The sequence below is a fragment of the Hippoglossus stenolepis genome, chromosome 9, assembly GCF_022539355.2.
Source record: "Hippoglossus stenolepis isolate QCI-W04-F060 chromosome 9, HSTE1.2, whole genome shotgun sequence".
Lineage (NCBI taxonomy): Eukaryota > Metazoa > Chordata > Actinopteri > Pleuronectiformes > Pleuronectidae > Hippoglossus > Hippoglossus stenolepis.
This window is the reverse complement of record NC_061491.1, coordinates 21562528-21578426: the sequence shown is the minus strand read 5'-3', so window position 1 is coordinate 21578426 and position 15899 is coordinate 21562528. Positions and strand designations below refer to the sequence as shown.

Sequence of the window (15899 nt, the reverse complement as noted above, 5' to 3'; positions counted from 1 at the left end):
ACGCACACACACACACACACACACACACACACACACACACACACACACACACACCACTGTACACACAAAGACATACATTTTGGTACCACAGTTCATCAAGGCTGTCAGTATGAGCTGCTGAGCCTGCATTTACTGTGGCCTCAACCTGCACTTTGGGCCTGAACACACACATTTAAACCCACGGTGAAGTGGTGTTGGGTTGGAACATTGTGACGTGAGCGTCTCTGTGTGACAGCGTCTTAAAGAAACTCCTTTTTTTTACCAACGTTCACCCACATATCAGCAGTCTGACAGGAAACAACCCCGCACATGCATCCTGTCATCACCTGTGCAGGCCTCAGCCACCCCCCAACCCTTTGTGTTGCACCATTACAACCCGACTGCCTCTGATTCACAAAGGTTTGGATGAAATTCCCCTGAAACACCTGATTCACGATTTATTTACCAACTCCCTGGATGTGGTGACTCATAAACTATGAAAAACCTGCTTTCATTTTCATTTGGTGCGAATTTTCTTTTTCCCAGGTAGGTAAGTCAAGTGCTGTCAAGTTAGCAAACAATCAACCACATTAGGCCTGACACGATGCCCAGAGATGGGATGAGTGTGTTATTGTTGATGACGTCTATCACAGGAAATTACACTTTTACATCAAGATGGGGGCGAGGTGATCATAGCGAATACCTCATGAGAGAGGAATTTGCAGAAATATGCTGAGTGTTGAGCGACAGACTTGTGGAGCGGAAGCTGGGGAGGTGGCAGAGATCATGACACAACTTGTGCAAATAGAGGGTGACTATTTTTTAATCAGAAGCAGCTGATGTCATCAAAACGTATATAGACACAGACAGACAGCAGGAAATAATGAAGCAATAAAGTCTGTTGGTTGTGTGGTGTTGTAAGAAAACAGTGACATGCCACTGACGAGCGATTCAAAAGAAGAGTCCTTACCTAGTCTGTGAATGAATGAGTATGAATATGAGTAAATAAACATTGAAAGAAAACCCTGATGAAAACATCTGCTGCCAGCTTTTACCCCATCCACGGCAACTGCCCTCCCTCTCCCACAGGGGGATTATCCAGGATTAATTGGATGGCTGGAGCTATTAATCTCAGGAAAACACATAATCCGGGAGATTTACCTCATCCCTGATTCCTATCATAAACGCCCACGTGACAACGGCGTCTCCCCATTCAGGGCGGACATGTCCCTGCCAGGGTCAGATCACTGCAGGCAAGCTGGTGCTGGAAAGTTGAGTGGTTTCTGTCTTTCTTTTTACTGTGGGTTTGTGTTGTGGGTTTTAAACTGCACCTCAAACTTTTTGTTTTATGAGTTCTATGACTCATCATGTTGCACAGCGTCGATCCATGACTCTTATTTGGTTAAAGATGAACAACGTTCTTTTATAAATAGTTCCTGCCTCGTGAGGCCTCATGCTTACACACTGACTTTGTTTACAATTATAAATTTCCATGCAACGTCATCAGATAAGATCAATGTAAAGTGTTATTTATCATGGTGAGTTAGTGTTAATAAATCAAATAACTATGTATAAACCTGTTAATAAAACTTGTGTGTTTAGTGTATATTTATGTGATAGTTTAACTTTACTTAATCACATCACTCTCATCATGATAGAGAACACTTCATTTAATCAGACCCCTGTACAAAGAAAGTGATGAAGTTTGTAATAAAGTTACATGGAAATATGATGTGAATAAAGTCAATGTGTGTGTTGTCAACATGTATTCTCACTTCCACCTCTTCTCTAGACATAACTTCACACTTTTACTTGGGAAATTTATTGAACCACAAAGCGAAATGTACAACCTGAAGTGAGTAAAACCATTAAAGTGTGTTTATACAGTGTTGTCGTCACGCTGTGCTTTGTGTGGTTTTTCCCCTCCGTCCGCCTCCTTTGCGGCTCCACCGCTGCTTCATCAGCGTTCTATGAAAAAGATCAACAACACTGTAAACATAAATCAAGTTACAAGTATTGTGAGCCTTTTTTGTGTATTTAAATTTAGGTCAATGATTTGTGCTGACATAGATTACAGTAATGTGCACTCAGCTCAACTATCAGCAGTGTATTTATATATCTATTGTAGCTTCATATGACATGAACCCAAACCTCATCAACCATGATTCAAACTCATGACAACTTGCCCACTTTGTTCCTCTTGTATCATTTAGGTCATCATGCTCTCTCCGCGTCACCTCTTTTTTACCTCCGAACTTCCTGCTGACCTTTCACCCTCTTTCTCTCAGCCACCCCCGACCTCTCCCTGATGCTCACCTCAGGATGACTATGAGGCAGACGCTCGCCGCCAGACTCAGAGCAGTAACCGTGGCGATGAGAGCCACCAGCATATCCTCGGTGGGCTGAACACTTGAGTATTCGTCACCGTGAGGCAGCGTGGGCAGAGTGGCAGGGGGTTGTTGAGGCTCGTCAGGCAAAGTTACGACTGTGGGGAAGGAAGATAAGAAAAACTGAGATTTATCAGTAGAGCTATACAGAAACTCACGTATAGAGAAAAATGTTGACGGTATAAATCAAGTTTTTACATGATTTTGTCCGTCACCAGCCTCCAGACAACCAACAGACACACAGTGGACCATTGATTCATTTGCAAAAGGTTTTCTTTCAGAGAATCCTCATATTTAAAGTTTTTATTAAATATTAATCTCTACATTTGGAGCTGTATGTATTTGGTACTGGTTTGGACAATGAAATCACTTTTCAGCCCCGCTAAGGAGGTTGTGTTTTCATCAGCATTTGTTTGTTTGTCTCTCAGCAGGAATAAAGGACTAATATCTATTTGATTGAATTGTTATGTGTGCTCCCCTGAGGGCCATTCTTGTTATTGTTAGTTTTTATACTACTTATGATCTTGTTGGATTTATTTTGTTGGGGAATTTTATTTACAGTATCAATAGCATCATGTCGCGCTCTGTATTTCTAGGTCATGTTGTCATTTATTTTCATTGTTTTCAATATTTCCTGTTTAATTTTGTTGTCACTGGCTTTCCCCCTCGTTTGAAAACCCACTTCCTGTCCTCGTGTGTTTCCCCCCTGCTGTACTTGTCTGTCCCATCCTGATGTTTTGCACCTGCGCCTCCTTCCTCTCCAGTGTATTTCATCTTTGTGCTGCTTTGCCTCTCTGCCAGTTCGTCTTTGTTCATTGAGACAAGTGCACCAGCCCTTTTGACCATATCTGTGCTGAGCCATCTGGTTTTGTTTTCCTGCTCCTGCAGCTTTGGGGCTTGTGGTTTTCAGTTGTGGTATCAGGTTAAACCAAATGTGCATTTATCAAAATCTATACAACAACATGTAGAGAAGAATACACTTAAGAATGCCAAGATACAAATCACTAACGCAAGGACGCACAAAACTAATAATAAGGCTTATAAGGTTGATCATTATCATCATATATCATACACAAGATTTTGCAAAAACAACTGGATGGATTATCACTTGAAAGAATATGGGTTGGGGATGTAGTGGAAAAATAACTAGTGTGGTTGAAACCTATTTTGTAGTTGAAAAGTTGAAAAGTTTTTGCAGACCTGTCTAAAGACTTTTATGACCTGTCTAAATACATATATAACCTGTCTAAATACTTTATGACCTGAACTGTTTATGATCTGAACTGTTTATGACCTGAAACCTTTAAGACCTTTTTATCAATTATTTACTCTCCAAAGAACTGAATTTATGTCTGCTCTATCTCCAAAGGAAACATATGTAAATCAGTTTTCTGTGTTTTGATTCCTGTTTCAAACTGCTCCTGCAGAACCAGTCTGAACTGGCTCAGACAAACAGCCTTAGTTCTCCTATATAAGATCCTTGCATTTGACTGTTCTCCATCTTCACTCTGAGATCCCTGTGACTCTCACATTTTGGTGCAGATCTGAATCATGAGGCAGATCAAGGAAATGTTTTGTTTAGTTAAATTTATTTTTGGGACTTTTTCACTATTTTCCCAGGGAATAATTCATGGATCTTGATGGGAAAAAATCCGTCACACTAAGTGTAATGATATCTATGAGTAATTTGATGAAGCTCGATTTAATTTAAGGGGATAATTGGGCCTTGACGGAGTTCTGTGCTTCACTGAGTTTTATTCCAGTTCTTTAACGTGTAGTGAGTAAATCTCTTTACAAATTAACGGTTGTGTTTGGGCCTCCTGTCATATCTTTGATATGATATTGAAAACCAAAGTAGAAGACCACTTTGACAAATAATATAGATTTGAATATTCAGTTTTAATATTTGTTATTGATTCCCAAGCATTTAGAGTAGAAAAATATTCTTGGCATGTTTGTTCTCTGCGGTAACTGTTCAAACAACCTAAATTAACCTTGGGGGCAGTGTCAGCTTTGGAACATTCAGAGCCGGATTAACAGTTTTTCAGTGACTGTGTGCCTCAGAGCTGTAACTCTACCAGTGAGCAGGAAAGTGACTCGATAGAAGACGGTTCCATTTTGTCCCTGCAGCGAGCAGCGATACGTCCCTTGTTCCTCCACATGCAGCTGATTTAAGACCACGGATGACTCATCTGTCACTACCAACCCTTTGAAGTCGGTCTCGTTCAGCTGCAAGCACAAATTAGGAAGCGATATTTGCAAGTTAGTGGGTGTGAAATCACTCAGGCAATATTCAAGAGTAAAGCTAAATAAGGGACAAAATTTAATACATGAGAATCAGGAAGTATGCAAAGTGTTTAACAAGTGGTAGGTTCCTTTTAAGTGGTTTAAACGTGGTAGATTACTGCTTATGTTTCTGTTTTGGTTGTCATTTGTGGAAGTAACAGTATGAGCGGAGAAACCTTTTCAGTTCCAGGCTCTCCCGGAGCCCAGGAGTAGTGATACTCGGGTTTTCCCAACAGAAGTCGATGCCATGGGAGAAAACAGTCCAACACGGCCTGGCCTCCCTCCTCGGCCTGCACTCGGTGCTCTGGAGAGAGGGTCAGAGGAGGAGGGGCAGTTGTTTCATTAATTTGATTTGGATTACTTGAATAATCTTTTTCATTAGCCCTGCACATGGGCAGGCAGCAGCAGTGCCTCGCTTGAGAACACATTTATAAACTCGTGACAGCGTGTGCACTCCCACCACATAGGTAGGACTCTCCCTCCTTCTCTCATGCATCCACTCACCAAGGATGAACACAAACACAAACACAAAAAAACATACCACCGCAATCCTGCTGGCCAGAGGGAGACGCACAGACGTATATCTTGTACCGGCAAGAGAAGCAATCCATTACTCTCCGGTTCAGGAGGCCTGAGAAACACACATGCACACACAGGTGTCGTGTAAACATGCACTGTGTGTGTATTGTGTGTGTGTTTCTAAAAGGATTTGCAGCGACACAGATGGAAGAAGCAGAGAGGACAAACTTACCACACATGTTGGGGCACAATCCTGAGGGAGAGACAAACAAATGATCTGAATCTGAAACATGTCGTTCTCATTATATAAAGTGGCCTGCCTCATACTGTGCACAACACACATTGTTATTCATGTCAATTACCATCACGGATGAAGGCGTCCAAGTGTTTCTCTAAGATCCTCCTGCCCTTCTCCATGATCTGAATGGCTTCAAATGTTACAGGTCCTGTAATAAGAACAGGACGAGGGGGACATAATGTTCGTCTTAATTATTGTGTCATGTCATGTGTCCATTTGAGAACTATTCATTACAATGAATGATGTTTTCTGTTCCTCACCAGAGTGATGGGTTTTCAGAAATTTGTCAAATTCACTGTGGTACTCAGTGCTGGCTCTGTACAGAGTAGTGTGATCTGAGGAGCGGGAAACAGAGTCATCTTTTACTGGTTTTTTATCATTTTACACTTGAGGCCCCTAACTCAGATTCTATCCAGGACAAAATGATGGTCAGGGTAGAAAAGTAATTCAGCTACCAGATCATGAAAAACCTCAGAGGCCGGATAATATTTTAGAAAAATGCAATAAAAAAAGACACAAGCTTTAAGATATCGTCGCTTCAAGTGAATTATCACCAGTTCTTTATCTCACCGATGACTCCTTTTCGCTCCCTGCTGGTGTCTCTGTAGGTCACATACGCGTGGTCGCAAATCTTTGTTATTTCAATCTGGTCGGCCACAGTGGGGGCAGACAGGGCTAAGTCTTCATGCAGGAGTCGAACCCTGCGGTCACACTGCAGACAAGCGTCAGCTGCAAGGACACAGCCGAGCAGTGTCACCAGTATCAGCAGCATCTCCCCTCTGCACCCTGAGTGTCCTGCACCTGAGGATGAGTCACTTGGGCCCCTGGGATTTTTCACTCAGTGCCGTTTCTACAACAGAAATGTCAAACATTAATGTTCCTACAAAACAACCACTAAAAATACCACAGTGGTACTGTTACTACAACCGTTATCACAACTTTCTATTCAAAGTCATTTCAGATTCTATTTTTACATTATTTATTGTTTGTTTTGTGTTAAAGTCGTAACTTTTTAAATCTTGCATTGATCAGAAGTAGGACTCACGTTTCATTTGTATTACCTTTGACGATAAAGGCTTTCATTCAACTCACAGATGATACTTTCACTGTGACATACATAAGGACTAATGTTACTCATATCACTTCTGTTTATAATGTTAACAGTAAGTTGTAATTTATATATAATACTACTACTACTACTACTAATAGTAATAATAATAATGATAATAGTAATATAGCTGTTAACTGTGAACACAAAATCTCCACAAGATTCAGTTAATCAACACAAAATCATCTGTGGAAAAGTGGTGAATATTAATAGAATTAAAATCAATCAGTTACCAGAATAGTTGCTGATATTCTGTCATTCAACTGGTTGATTTACCGATTCCATGGCCGTGAATAAAGGATATTGTAAACTGCTTAGTTGCACATTCCCCAATAAAATCTAAGTTTTCAAATCACCAGGAATAAATGAAAAGATGGCGTGGGGCCCTGCAGCAGTTGTGCATTGATAGTCCACTTCTATTCTCTGTCACTGTGTCAACATATACGTTTACAGAACTTAACTGCTTTAACCTGAATGCTTGTACTACTGGCATAATTCTGCAAGTATACTAGCTAGCTATGCTGCTACTGTTGCTATAGTAACACTACAGGTTATTCCAGCCATCAGTTCCTCCACCACTAAAACCAGTAATTAAGATAATTAGCTAAACTACTTGACCTATTTCTATCGCTAACTGACATTGAATGGAACAACAATAACATGAATATCTGCGCTCGTGTTGTGCTGAAGGAGATAAACCAGGAAAGAAGTGACTACTTGCGTCTGAAGGCTCCTCTGTGTGTCAGTTACAGCTCGTTGCTGTCCCCCAGTGGTAGAAACCACATCACTGTCACTGGAACACATGTTATTCACCTCAGCTCTGCAGTTCAGGATCAGTTGATGACTGTTGTCAGTTTGTCAGTTGATTTTTTAGCAGCACAGCCTCGTCTGCTCAGAATCTGCTGTTCTGTGCATCCAGACCACAACAAAGAGCCGCATTCACACCCTCACCACACGCAAATCATATTCAAAACGTGCACGGTGCAAACACTTTTCACACACACTATTCTCCACTGCACCTCTGAATGTATATAGTTATAGTATTCTATTGTATTTAACTTTTTTATCTTTATATTAAGCTCTTTCTACCTGGATTTTATTTCAGTTGGATCATTGCCCTGCTGATCTGGGACCTGTTTGTCCTGGTCCAACACTTTGATTCTACTGTTTGACCCTGTGCTAACTTGAAACGTAGCAAGGTCACACACACGAGAATAAACCTACTACTTGTAGTTGACTCGACTGGTTGCCATGGGTACGGCAGCATATACGATTCATGATTTAACAATAACATTTAAATCATAAAAAATAGTTTTATTTTTAAATTGTTTAAATTTCAGCTGCTGACAGGTAAAAGTAAAAGTACTTTTCTATTTAGTCGTAATCTGTTTGTGGACATAAATTCACTCATCTCTACACTACATTTCCCAGAAGCCCCTCCATCGGCGCGGAGTGACTTGCATCTGGACCAATCCGCTTCGAGGTGATTTGTTGTTGGGCGGGACACGGTTGCTGTGAAGTGCACCGCGCATGCGCAGTGGACCCCTGCGCTTCCAGCTGTACCTCACGCCGACCTCAGGGAGCGAGATGCGGAGGTGAGAAAACTCTGTGTTCACGAGCCCACGGACACTTCCCTTGTCCGTGGACGCGTTTCTACAACTTATCCGCGTGTCGCACGTGTAGAAAATGTCGCTTTTAACCGCGGACGTCGCCGCGTTCACCGCTAATTTCGACACGACCGGTTCCAGTGGCCGAACCGTCCCGACACGGCGTCAACAGCCGAGGGCAGCTGGTATCGATCCTTTATCGGACACGTTGGGTCCTTTGGTCTCACTGACTCCTGTGTGGAAAGTTATGTAAGAACGTGCACGTGGGGCCACAGCTGGTTTCCACTGGGATCAACCCAGTGAAGTCAGGTGCTTCGAGTTGGTCTTGTTTTAGGTGCAGAGATGCAACTAATGTGAACACACAATAACAGGCAGGGAACGCGTCCGTGCGTGTGAGCTCGCTTTTCTTTAAGAAAACACACGTACTACTTGTGTTTTTAGTATTTCACTGTGTTTTTGTACTGCTCTGGGTGTAGGGGTTAACTTGCATGGACTTAAAACTCCTCACTACTTATTATTTAAAACCATGACCTCATTGTAATGTTCTATTAAAACCTACATATAGTTTATAGATATTAAAATATAGTGCTGATCAGTAAAACAACAAGTATCCCAATATACTTATAAACAATAGTAACATTGTTTATGCATGCAGTGAGGAGGTATAACACATACTTGATGTAAAGGTTTGCTCTTTGTCAAGTGTTTGTTATTCTCTGCTCATAAATCAGAGTCAGAATCAGGTTTACACATAAAAGAAGTTTGCTGTGGCGTGTTTGTGCATGTATACATATTTATATATAAAGAAAAACTCTAAAATCTAAGACTTGCTATAAAGTCAGTTTATTTCTCTTTTAACACATTAAACCAAGTTAGAATTGATCCAGGATACAAAGGCAGCTCTGGACCAGTAAGTGTAGGGCTGGGTACTGGGAATTTGAGGAAAACTGGGTTAAGTTCAGCATGTGGTGCTAAATCCATGACTGTAAAAACAGATTGATCATATTAACAACATGGTGCAGCTCTGAATATAACCATATGGACAGGTTCAGGGTCTTGTGCTAACAGATGCTGAGGTTTAAGTACAGTCACTTAGCTGTTATTTGCAGGGTATGTAATTTGCAAGGTTTCCTTCCCTCCCTGCTGCGTTGTCACAAACCTTCATCAGAACTAAATAAGCATGTGGAACATAATGACACCTGTGGGGTGGATAAACAGCCTGAAAACTGTAGGCTTGCTGCAGCACAGTTATTTGAGGGCTGCGACTGATGAATATCATTTAGTCACGTCCAAGTTGCTCTTACCCGAGAGATAAATGTAATTGAATCACGGTGACACGGTGTCTGGACTTTATCTCATCATAGCCTGTTTTTATGGTTTGATTGGTTCTGTTATCATCGGTGGGTGTGTGGCTACAGAGCCTGGCTAACTGCTGTTTACCAGATTAAAGCTGCTCTGCTGTGCTGTTTCTCTGCCGGACACTGCTGCTGCTGCTGCTGCATTATGCTGCAGGACAAGTACTATTGAATGCATTCAATACAGTAGCATGAAGCTACACTAGTATGCACCAGTGTAGTGATGGCCCATATACAGCAGCACTGACGACACATTTAGTGATTTTCAGGATTTTTGCTTTTTTTAGTTTGACAGGATTATTGTAATTACACTTTTTTTTTTACAGGTATAGTGCCAAACAGCAGGGGAGTAATAAATGTGTGTAATCAGGATGTCAAGCAGTGTTCAGAGCTCCAAACCTATTTATAACTACACTTCCTGGACACTGTCAGCGGTGATAATGAGAACTGGATTGTCAAGCTCAACGTCTTGGTTGATCTAGGCTACGCTGCATGCTGGGGATATTTGTGGTGGCCTGTTCCTCGTTCTTTTACCCATTGTGCCGCCTCTCATTCTGAAAGTTGACTTCTGTCTGCCTCTGTCTGTCTTGCAGCTCTGGACAAATCGGCCCTCTTTCAGAAATGGTGACTTGGCTAAAGATCGGCAGGTAGACGTCTTATTTTCACCTGCCAATGTGAAGCTATATTCCAGACAATTTCACCAGCGCTGACATCGAGCTCTTCACTCCCGCCGCTTCCTGTCCAAACCCACGATGCCCACCTCTATGCCTCCCATCTTCAGTATGTATGAGATTGTCCCGGTGGCCCCCGGGGAGCCCCAGATGAGTGGGGGAATGAGAAGCTCTCCGCTAAGGAGGAAGAAGCTGGCTAATGAGGGCCGGCCCCTGGTGTTGGCGGGGCTGTTGGGCTGTGCTTTGGTGCTGGCTGCTGTGGTTGCTTGGTGCTACTACTCTGCGTCTCTCCGTAAAGCCCAGCTGTTGAAGACAGAGTTATTAGACCTAAACAAGGATGGTTTCGTCATTCGTAACCATGCAGGGGCTGTCATCTTCACCATGACCTTCAGGTGGGTTCACTGTTCAATTTTCAATATTGATTTATCTGCTGTTTATTGTCGATTCAATATATGAAATATTGTGATAATGACCCAATGTTAAATAGCAATTTCTTCTAGGGAAGTGCTGCAAATAGATTGATTATCAAAATCATTACAATAGACTATTCATTTCAACTCTACCAGTAGGTAAGGAAAATTGAATGTTAGTTTAAGTAAAATGCTTCGACTGTATTAGAGCAAACTAAACACAAAGTGACCAGAAAAACAGGAACTTCTGTGCAATGTTATTCAAATAATTCCTTCCTGTAAATAACCCTCGCCTGGTGTAACTGTGACCAGTACATCTTGGCTAACAATGCCCCCTGTCACAGTTGTTCCTCTTTGTGTGCTGAGCCGTGCTAAAAGGCTGCTGGTGTGCAATGTGTGAATGGATAATGGAAATCCAGACGAGGCAGACACATGATTACACCCTTAGGGAAGACTGATCTAGTCACGTCCTCTATCAGCAGAGAGCTCTCATTGACCGAAATAGTAATCGCACAGTCCCTGGATTTGCACAGGAATATAGTTATTGAATTGAGCATAAGATATTTTGTGGTATGATTGCTTTTCTCTTGTAGTATTTGAATACGCTCAAACATTGAGCTTGACTTCTTAGCAATACAGACATGTGACTTCACTCCCTAACCAGGCTTAACCAGCTCCTTTTGTCTGTCCACACACCTCGGTAGGTCTGGCACCCTGGATCTGGACTCCTGCTCAAAGGAGAAAAGTATTTTGAGCTGCACTAATTCAGATTCTGGCAAACTCAACTTCTTTATCCAGACAGTGCAGCTAAAGGACACGGTGATGTGTTACCGCGTGCGCTGGGAGGAGCTTCAAGATAAGCGTTTGGTGGAGCACGCCATGGCCCATAATGATTCCCATTGGTACGGCGGGGCAGAGATGGCCACGCAGTACTGGCCTATCAGGTTCCAGGGTGAGGAGGATCCGCTGCCTTTCATCACCAGTGATGTCTACTCCAATCGGAACGCCTTTGGGGGAATCCTAGAACGCTATTGGCTGTCGTCGAATGCAACTGCGATCAAGATCAATGACTCAGTGCCATTTCATTTGGGCTGGTCAGAGAAGGACCGCACCCTCAGGTTCCAGGCCCGGTACCAGGACTCTCCCTTCAAACCAGCAGAGGGACAGCAAGCCTTTCCTGAACTCAGCTATAGAGTGTGTGTGGGGTCAGATGTTACATCTATTCACAAATACATGGTGAGTATAGACTTACTGCTTATTTAGTTTTTACGGCAAGAGTAAAACATTTTTTGTTGTTATTTTATTACTTTACATATTTTGAGGCAGGTGGGAATTGGTACATTTACACTTGACTTCACCAAGATGCTTGTATGGCATGTGTTGCTTCTCTTTTAGACAAATTGTGGATTCCAAATTTACATAGTAAAGCAAATTTAGAATCCTCCCTTCTTAGAAAGTCCAATATAGCATAACATGTCTTTTTTAGGAGAATAATTGTTTTTAGGACTGATGTGTTGGACTATATTTTAGCTGGAAATGCAGGCTTGGTATTTCCCTCATTTGCTGTCATTATGCTGAAGGAAGAGTATTCCTTTAATCCAAATTAACCAAATAAAAATGTGGAACAAACTTCCCGGCATTCTTGCATGATGAAAAACCAAATTGTGCTGATATTGATGCTTCTGTAGTAACTCTCTGCTCTTCATGCTTGTGTTTTGCACAGGTGCGTCGGTATTTCCCAAAGCCTATCAAGGTCCCATCTACTGAAGTGTTCAAACATCCAGTGTGGTCCACATGGGCTCTCCACAAAACATCTGTGACTCAGGAGAAGCTGCTGAGCTACGCCTCTGACATCATCAATTACGGCTTCACTTGCTCCCATCTGGAACTGGACGACCGCTACACTGCCGACTATGGAGAGTTTGACTTTGACCCGCAGAAGTTCCCAAATGCCAGCGGTATGTTTGAGAAGCTGAGAGAGGACGGGTTTCAGGTGTCGCTCTGGACACATCCTTTTATCAACTATGACTCCATTAACTTCGGTGTTGCTGTGGAAAAGGGGCTGTTTGTCCGGGAGCCGAGCGGCGAGCTGCCTGCTCTGGTACGCTGGTGGAACGGCATTGGTGGAATCTTGGACTTTACGAACCCAGAAGCTCGTGACTGGTACTCGTCTAATCTACGCATGCTCAAAACCAACTACGACGTGACCTCCTTCAAATTCGATGCAGGAGAGACAAGCTACCTCCCCCACCAGTTTAGCACCCTGGTCCCACTTTCTGATCCCTCCACCTTCACCCGTCGCTACACAGAGATGGCCATACCCTTCAGTGAGCGCGCTGAGCTGAGGGTGGGTTACCAGAGTCAGAACATCTCCTGCTTCTTCAGGATCATTGACAGAGACTCCGTGTGGGGCTACGAGCTCGGTCTCAAGTCCATCATCCCAACTGTACTGACAATTAGCATTCTGGGCTACCAGTTTGTCTTACCGGATATGATCGGCGGAAATGCATACCCCAACCGCACCACAGGTATGGTACTCCATCACATATGGCTACAGTGAGTTAGAGAGATAGAAGTTGGCTTTGTTCATGTTTTTGTGGTTTTAGTCTACTGTCTGACACCTGTGTTCTATTTTAGGTGGTTTAGATGGCAAACATGATCTGCCTGACAGAGAGTTGTACATTCGGTGGTTAGAGCTGTCAGCTTTTATGCCTGCCATGCAGTTCTCTATACCACCCTGGGCCTATGACGATGAGGTGAGTAATGGGAGTTCCACCCATGGGTGAGGCTACAAACACAGAATCGCTCCAGGCTAAACTCAGAAAGAAAAAAATCCAAGATATCTACGCAAATAATATGACGAGAGAGGCGAGAGCCTATTTTGATCAGGAAATGATTCCCCATCGTATGACATCATGTGATTAGAGACGTTCTGAATGAGTTGCAAAGAAAGAAACAAAATGACATCATGTACACTTAAAAATGCAGTTTCTGAGGTAACTCTGCATCCTATAGGAAGTGATGATGTCATTATATAACGGCATTATCACAACATAAAAAAAGTATTTATATTCATTGTATACATTGCCCCTCCGAAACTTAAAATTTGGTTGTGCACAAATTTTCATATTCAAGGGTGCAATTTATGCACTTTACAAAACCTTATTTACATTGGTAAATAATAAATAAATGTATAATTTCAAGAAGGGCATTTTTAAGATATCTATTAGGTCTGTATTATGACAGTATAGTTAAAGTCTTATAAAGCAGCTTTATTTGAGTGTTTTTTGGTTAATGAACATTATTATTTGCTTGAAGATATAAATGTATCTAAATAGAGACTTAAGACTTCATTGTGCCACAGAGGAATCAAAAAGAAACTCGGTGTGTTAACCAGCCGTCATGCTACACTGTCTGTTTGGTGACATGCATCCATTGTGATGCAGACTCTGTATCTTGGTGTGTTCATCGTCAGGTTGTTCGGATAGCGCAGAAGTTCACGGCGCTCCACGAGGCTTTGGTGGCACCAAGGGTTCTGGAACTGGCAGGTGAGGTTCTTGACACAGGAGACCCGATCATAAGACCCCTTTGGTGGATCGCCACTGATGACGAGGCAGCCTATAAGATCGACTCCCAGTTTCTAATCGGGGATGACCTGATGGTGGCTCCGGTGTTGGAGCCAGGAAAGCAGGAGAGGGACATCTATCTGCCAGCAGGACGCTGGAGAAGCTACAAGGGGGAACATTTTGATAAAGGCCCCATTCACCTCACTGACTACCCTGTGGACCTGGACGAGGTAGCTTTCTTTACATGGGTTCACTGAAGATGTTAAACAATGAAAGACACATAAACTCATAAACGCACATGCATTTTGTATGCTCATCTCCATTCTTTTGTGGGCACATATGCCAGGAAATAGTCTAAAATGTTGATTTTCAAAAGGGAAATGACTACCGGGGATCTGTTGCCACGGCAGAGAGTTGTTTTGTTAAAGATTAACTTCATGTCTTCTCTGACCTGGGGCCTTGTTTAAAGCCGTTGCGTACGCATTTTTCAGACCCTATTTTGTGCGTACGCCACTTCTCGAGCAAACGTCAGGTGTGCGTGTGCACAGTTTTATAAATCTGAATATTCTTTTGCATATGCCATCTCTGGCCTTTGTGCGCACGTACAAGATTAGTATGTATCCTACCTACTGTTTTATAAATGAGGCCCCTGCTCTTTCTCTGGACTTCTGTCTGCGGATTAGAGAAAGAGAAACGTCTTTTCACTTCTGATTCTCTCGTTCCATCCTTAAGCTGATCCTCATCATTATGTGCCTTGCACAACCAATAATAAAACCGATCTTAGATTGTACCATCAACCAGACAGCAGTCTTCCACCTAAAGGACACCTAGATAACAATTCGTCCTTCACAGCCTGAGTCACATGACTAAATATGTTTTTGTTTTAGGGTAAACATTGGGTTTATCTTCTTCTGTGTGAATTTTATTTCTTTATTGTGGTTCGACAGGGTTGTGCACTGAATTGGCTTTAAAAATGCACTGGAGTTGGACGAATGCCTAAACTTATGTCACCATGGAAACTGCTGTATTTTGATTTTACGGGCACTGCCTGTAAAGCTAACATGCACTATTTAACTTTAGTTAAAATTAGTCATATAACTTATAACTTTGCATTTAACAATCAAAATTAATGTGTTTATGGATTTTAATGGGGGTGTAACAGAGGTATATTTTTATGTCATCAGTCCCTGACCTGTTGTGCCAATCTGTCGTTTCAGTGCCAAATCTAAAAAAACTACTGTTCCATGCTTTTCATCAAATTTTATAGCTCAGGGTAGATTTTAAAGAGACTTAGTTTTATTATGCATTAACTTTGTTGATCCACAGCAAGAAACAGATTTATTATACAACTGCTACTGGTTTGCCTTGCGAAACAAGTATTGTTCTCAAAGATGCAATATTTTCTTGTGCCGTCCACGTCTGCCTTGCGACTTTAATTTGCCTTATCAGCTGAATTTGAGTATGCCGGCTGTCGCACACAGAACCAGTGAGGAAATAAAACACACACTTCAGCACACAGTGATAAGCTTGATGCACTGCACCTTTATGTTTTTTAAGTAGTGACACTGTGAATGAGATATCTGCCATATGAATATAATGTATGTCCTTCTCAGCTTACCTTACACAGTGATTATTAGAGTAAAGCACACCACTGGTTAAGTCATCTAAATGCTGTTCTTGGAAATAATTCTACTATATAAGATGGATTCAGCA

General features: G+C 42.1%; 2 protein-coding genes across 2 annotated transcripts; one reads left to right on the top strand and one right to left on the bottom strand.

The window, feature by feature from the left end:
• Positions 1–23: 23 nt before the first annotated feature.
• LOC118115456 (izumo sperm-egg fusion protein 1) lies at positions 24–7311 on the bottom strand. The gene is made up of 10 exons (XM_035166609.2): positions 7295–7311; positions 6040–6319; positions 5730–5804; positions 5534–5617; positions 5404–5424; positions 5194–5283; positions 4829–4956; positions 4445–4595; positions 2296–2464; positions 24–1947 (listed from the first exon to the last, which is right to left on the bottom strand). The coding sequence occupies exons 2-10, from the start codon at positions 6239–6241 to the stop codon at positions 1875–1877; spliced, it is 993 nt and encodes a 330-aa protein (XP_035022500.1). The 5' UTR covers positions 6242–6319; positions 7295–7311; the 3' UTR covers positions 24–1874.
• A 707-nt stretch (positions 7312–8018) lies between these two features.
• On the top strand, positions 8019–15336 carry LOC118115455 (myogenesis-regulating glycosidase). The gene is made up of 6 exons (XM_035166607.2): positions 8019–8172; positions 10133–10602; positions 11325–11856; positions 12344–13148; positions 13258–13376; positions 14096–15336. Exons 2-6 carry the CDS (start codon positions 10292–10294, stop codon positions 14441–14443), a joined length of 2115 nt encoding a protein of 704 aa, XP_035022498.2. The 5' UTR covers positions 8019–8172; positions 10133–10291; the 3' UTR covers positions 14444–15336.
• The last annotated feature ends 563 nt before the right edge of the window (positions 15337–15899 follow it).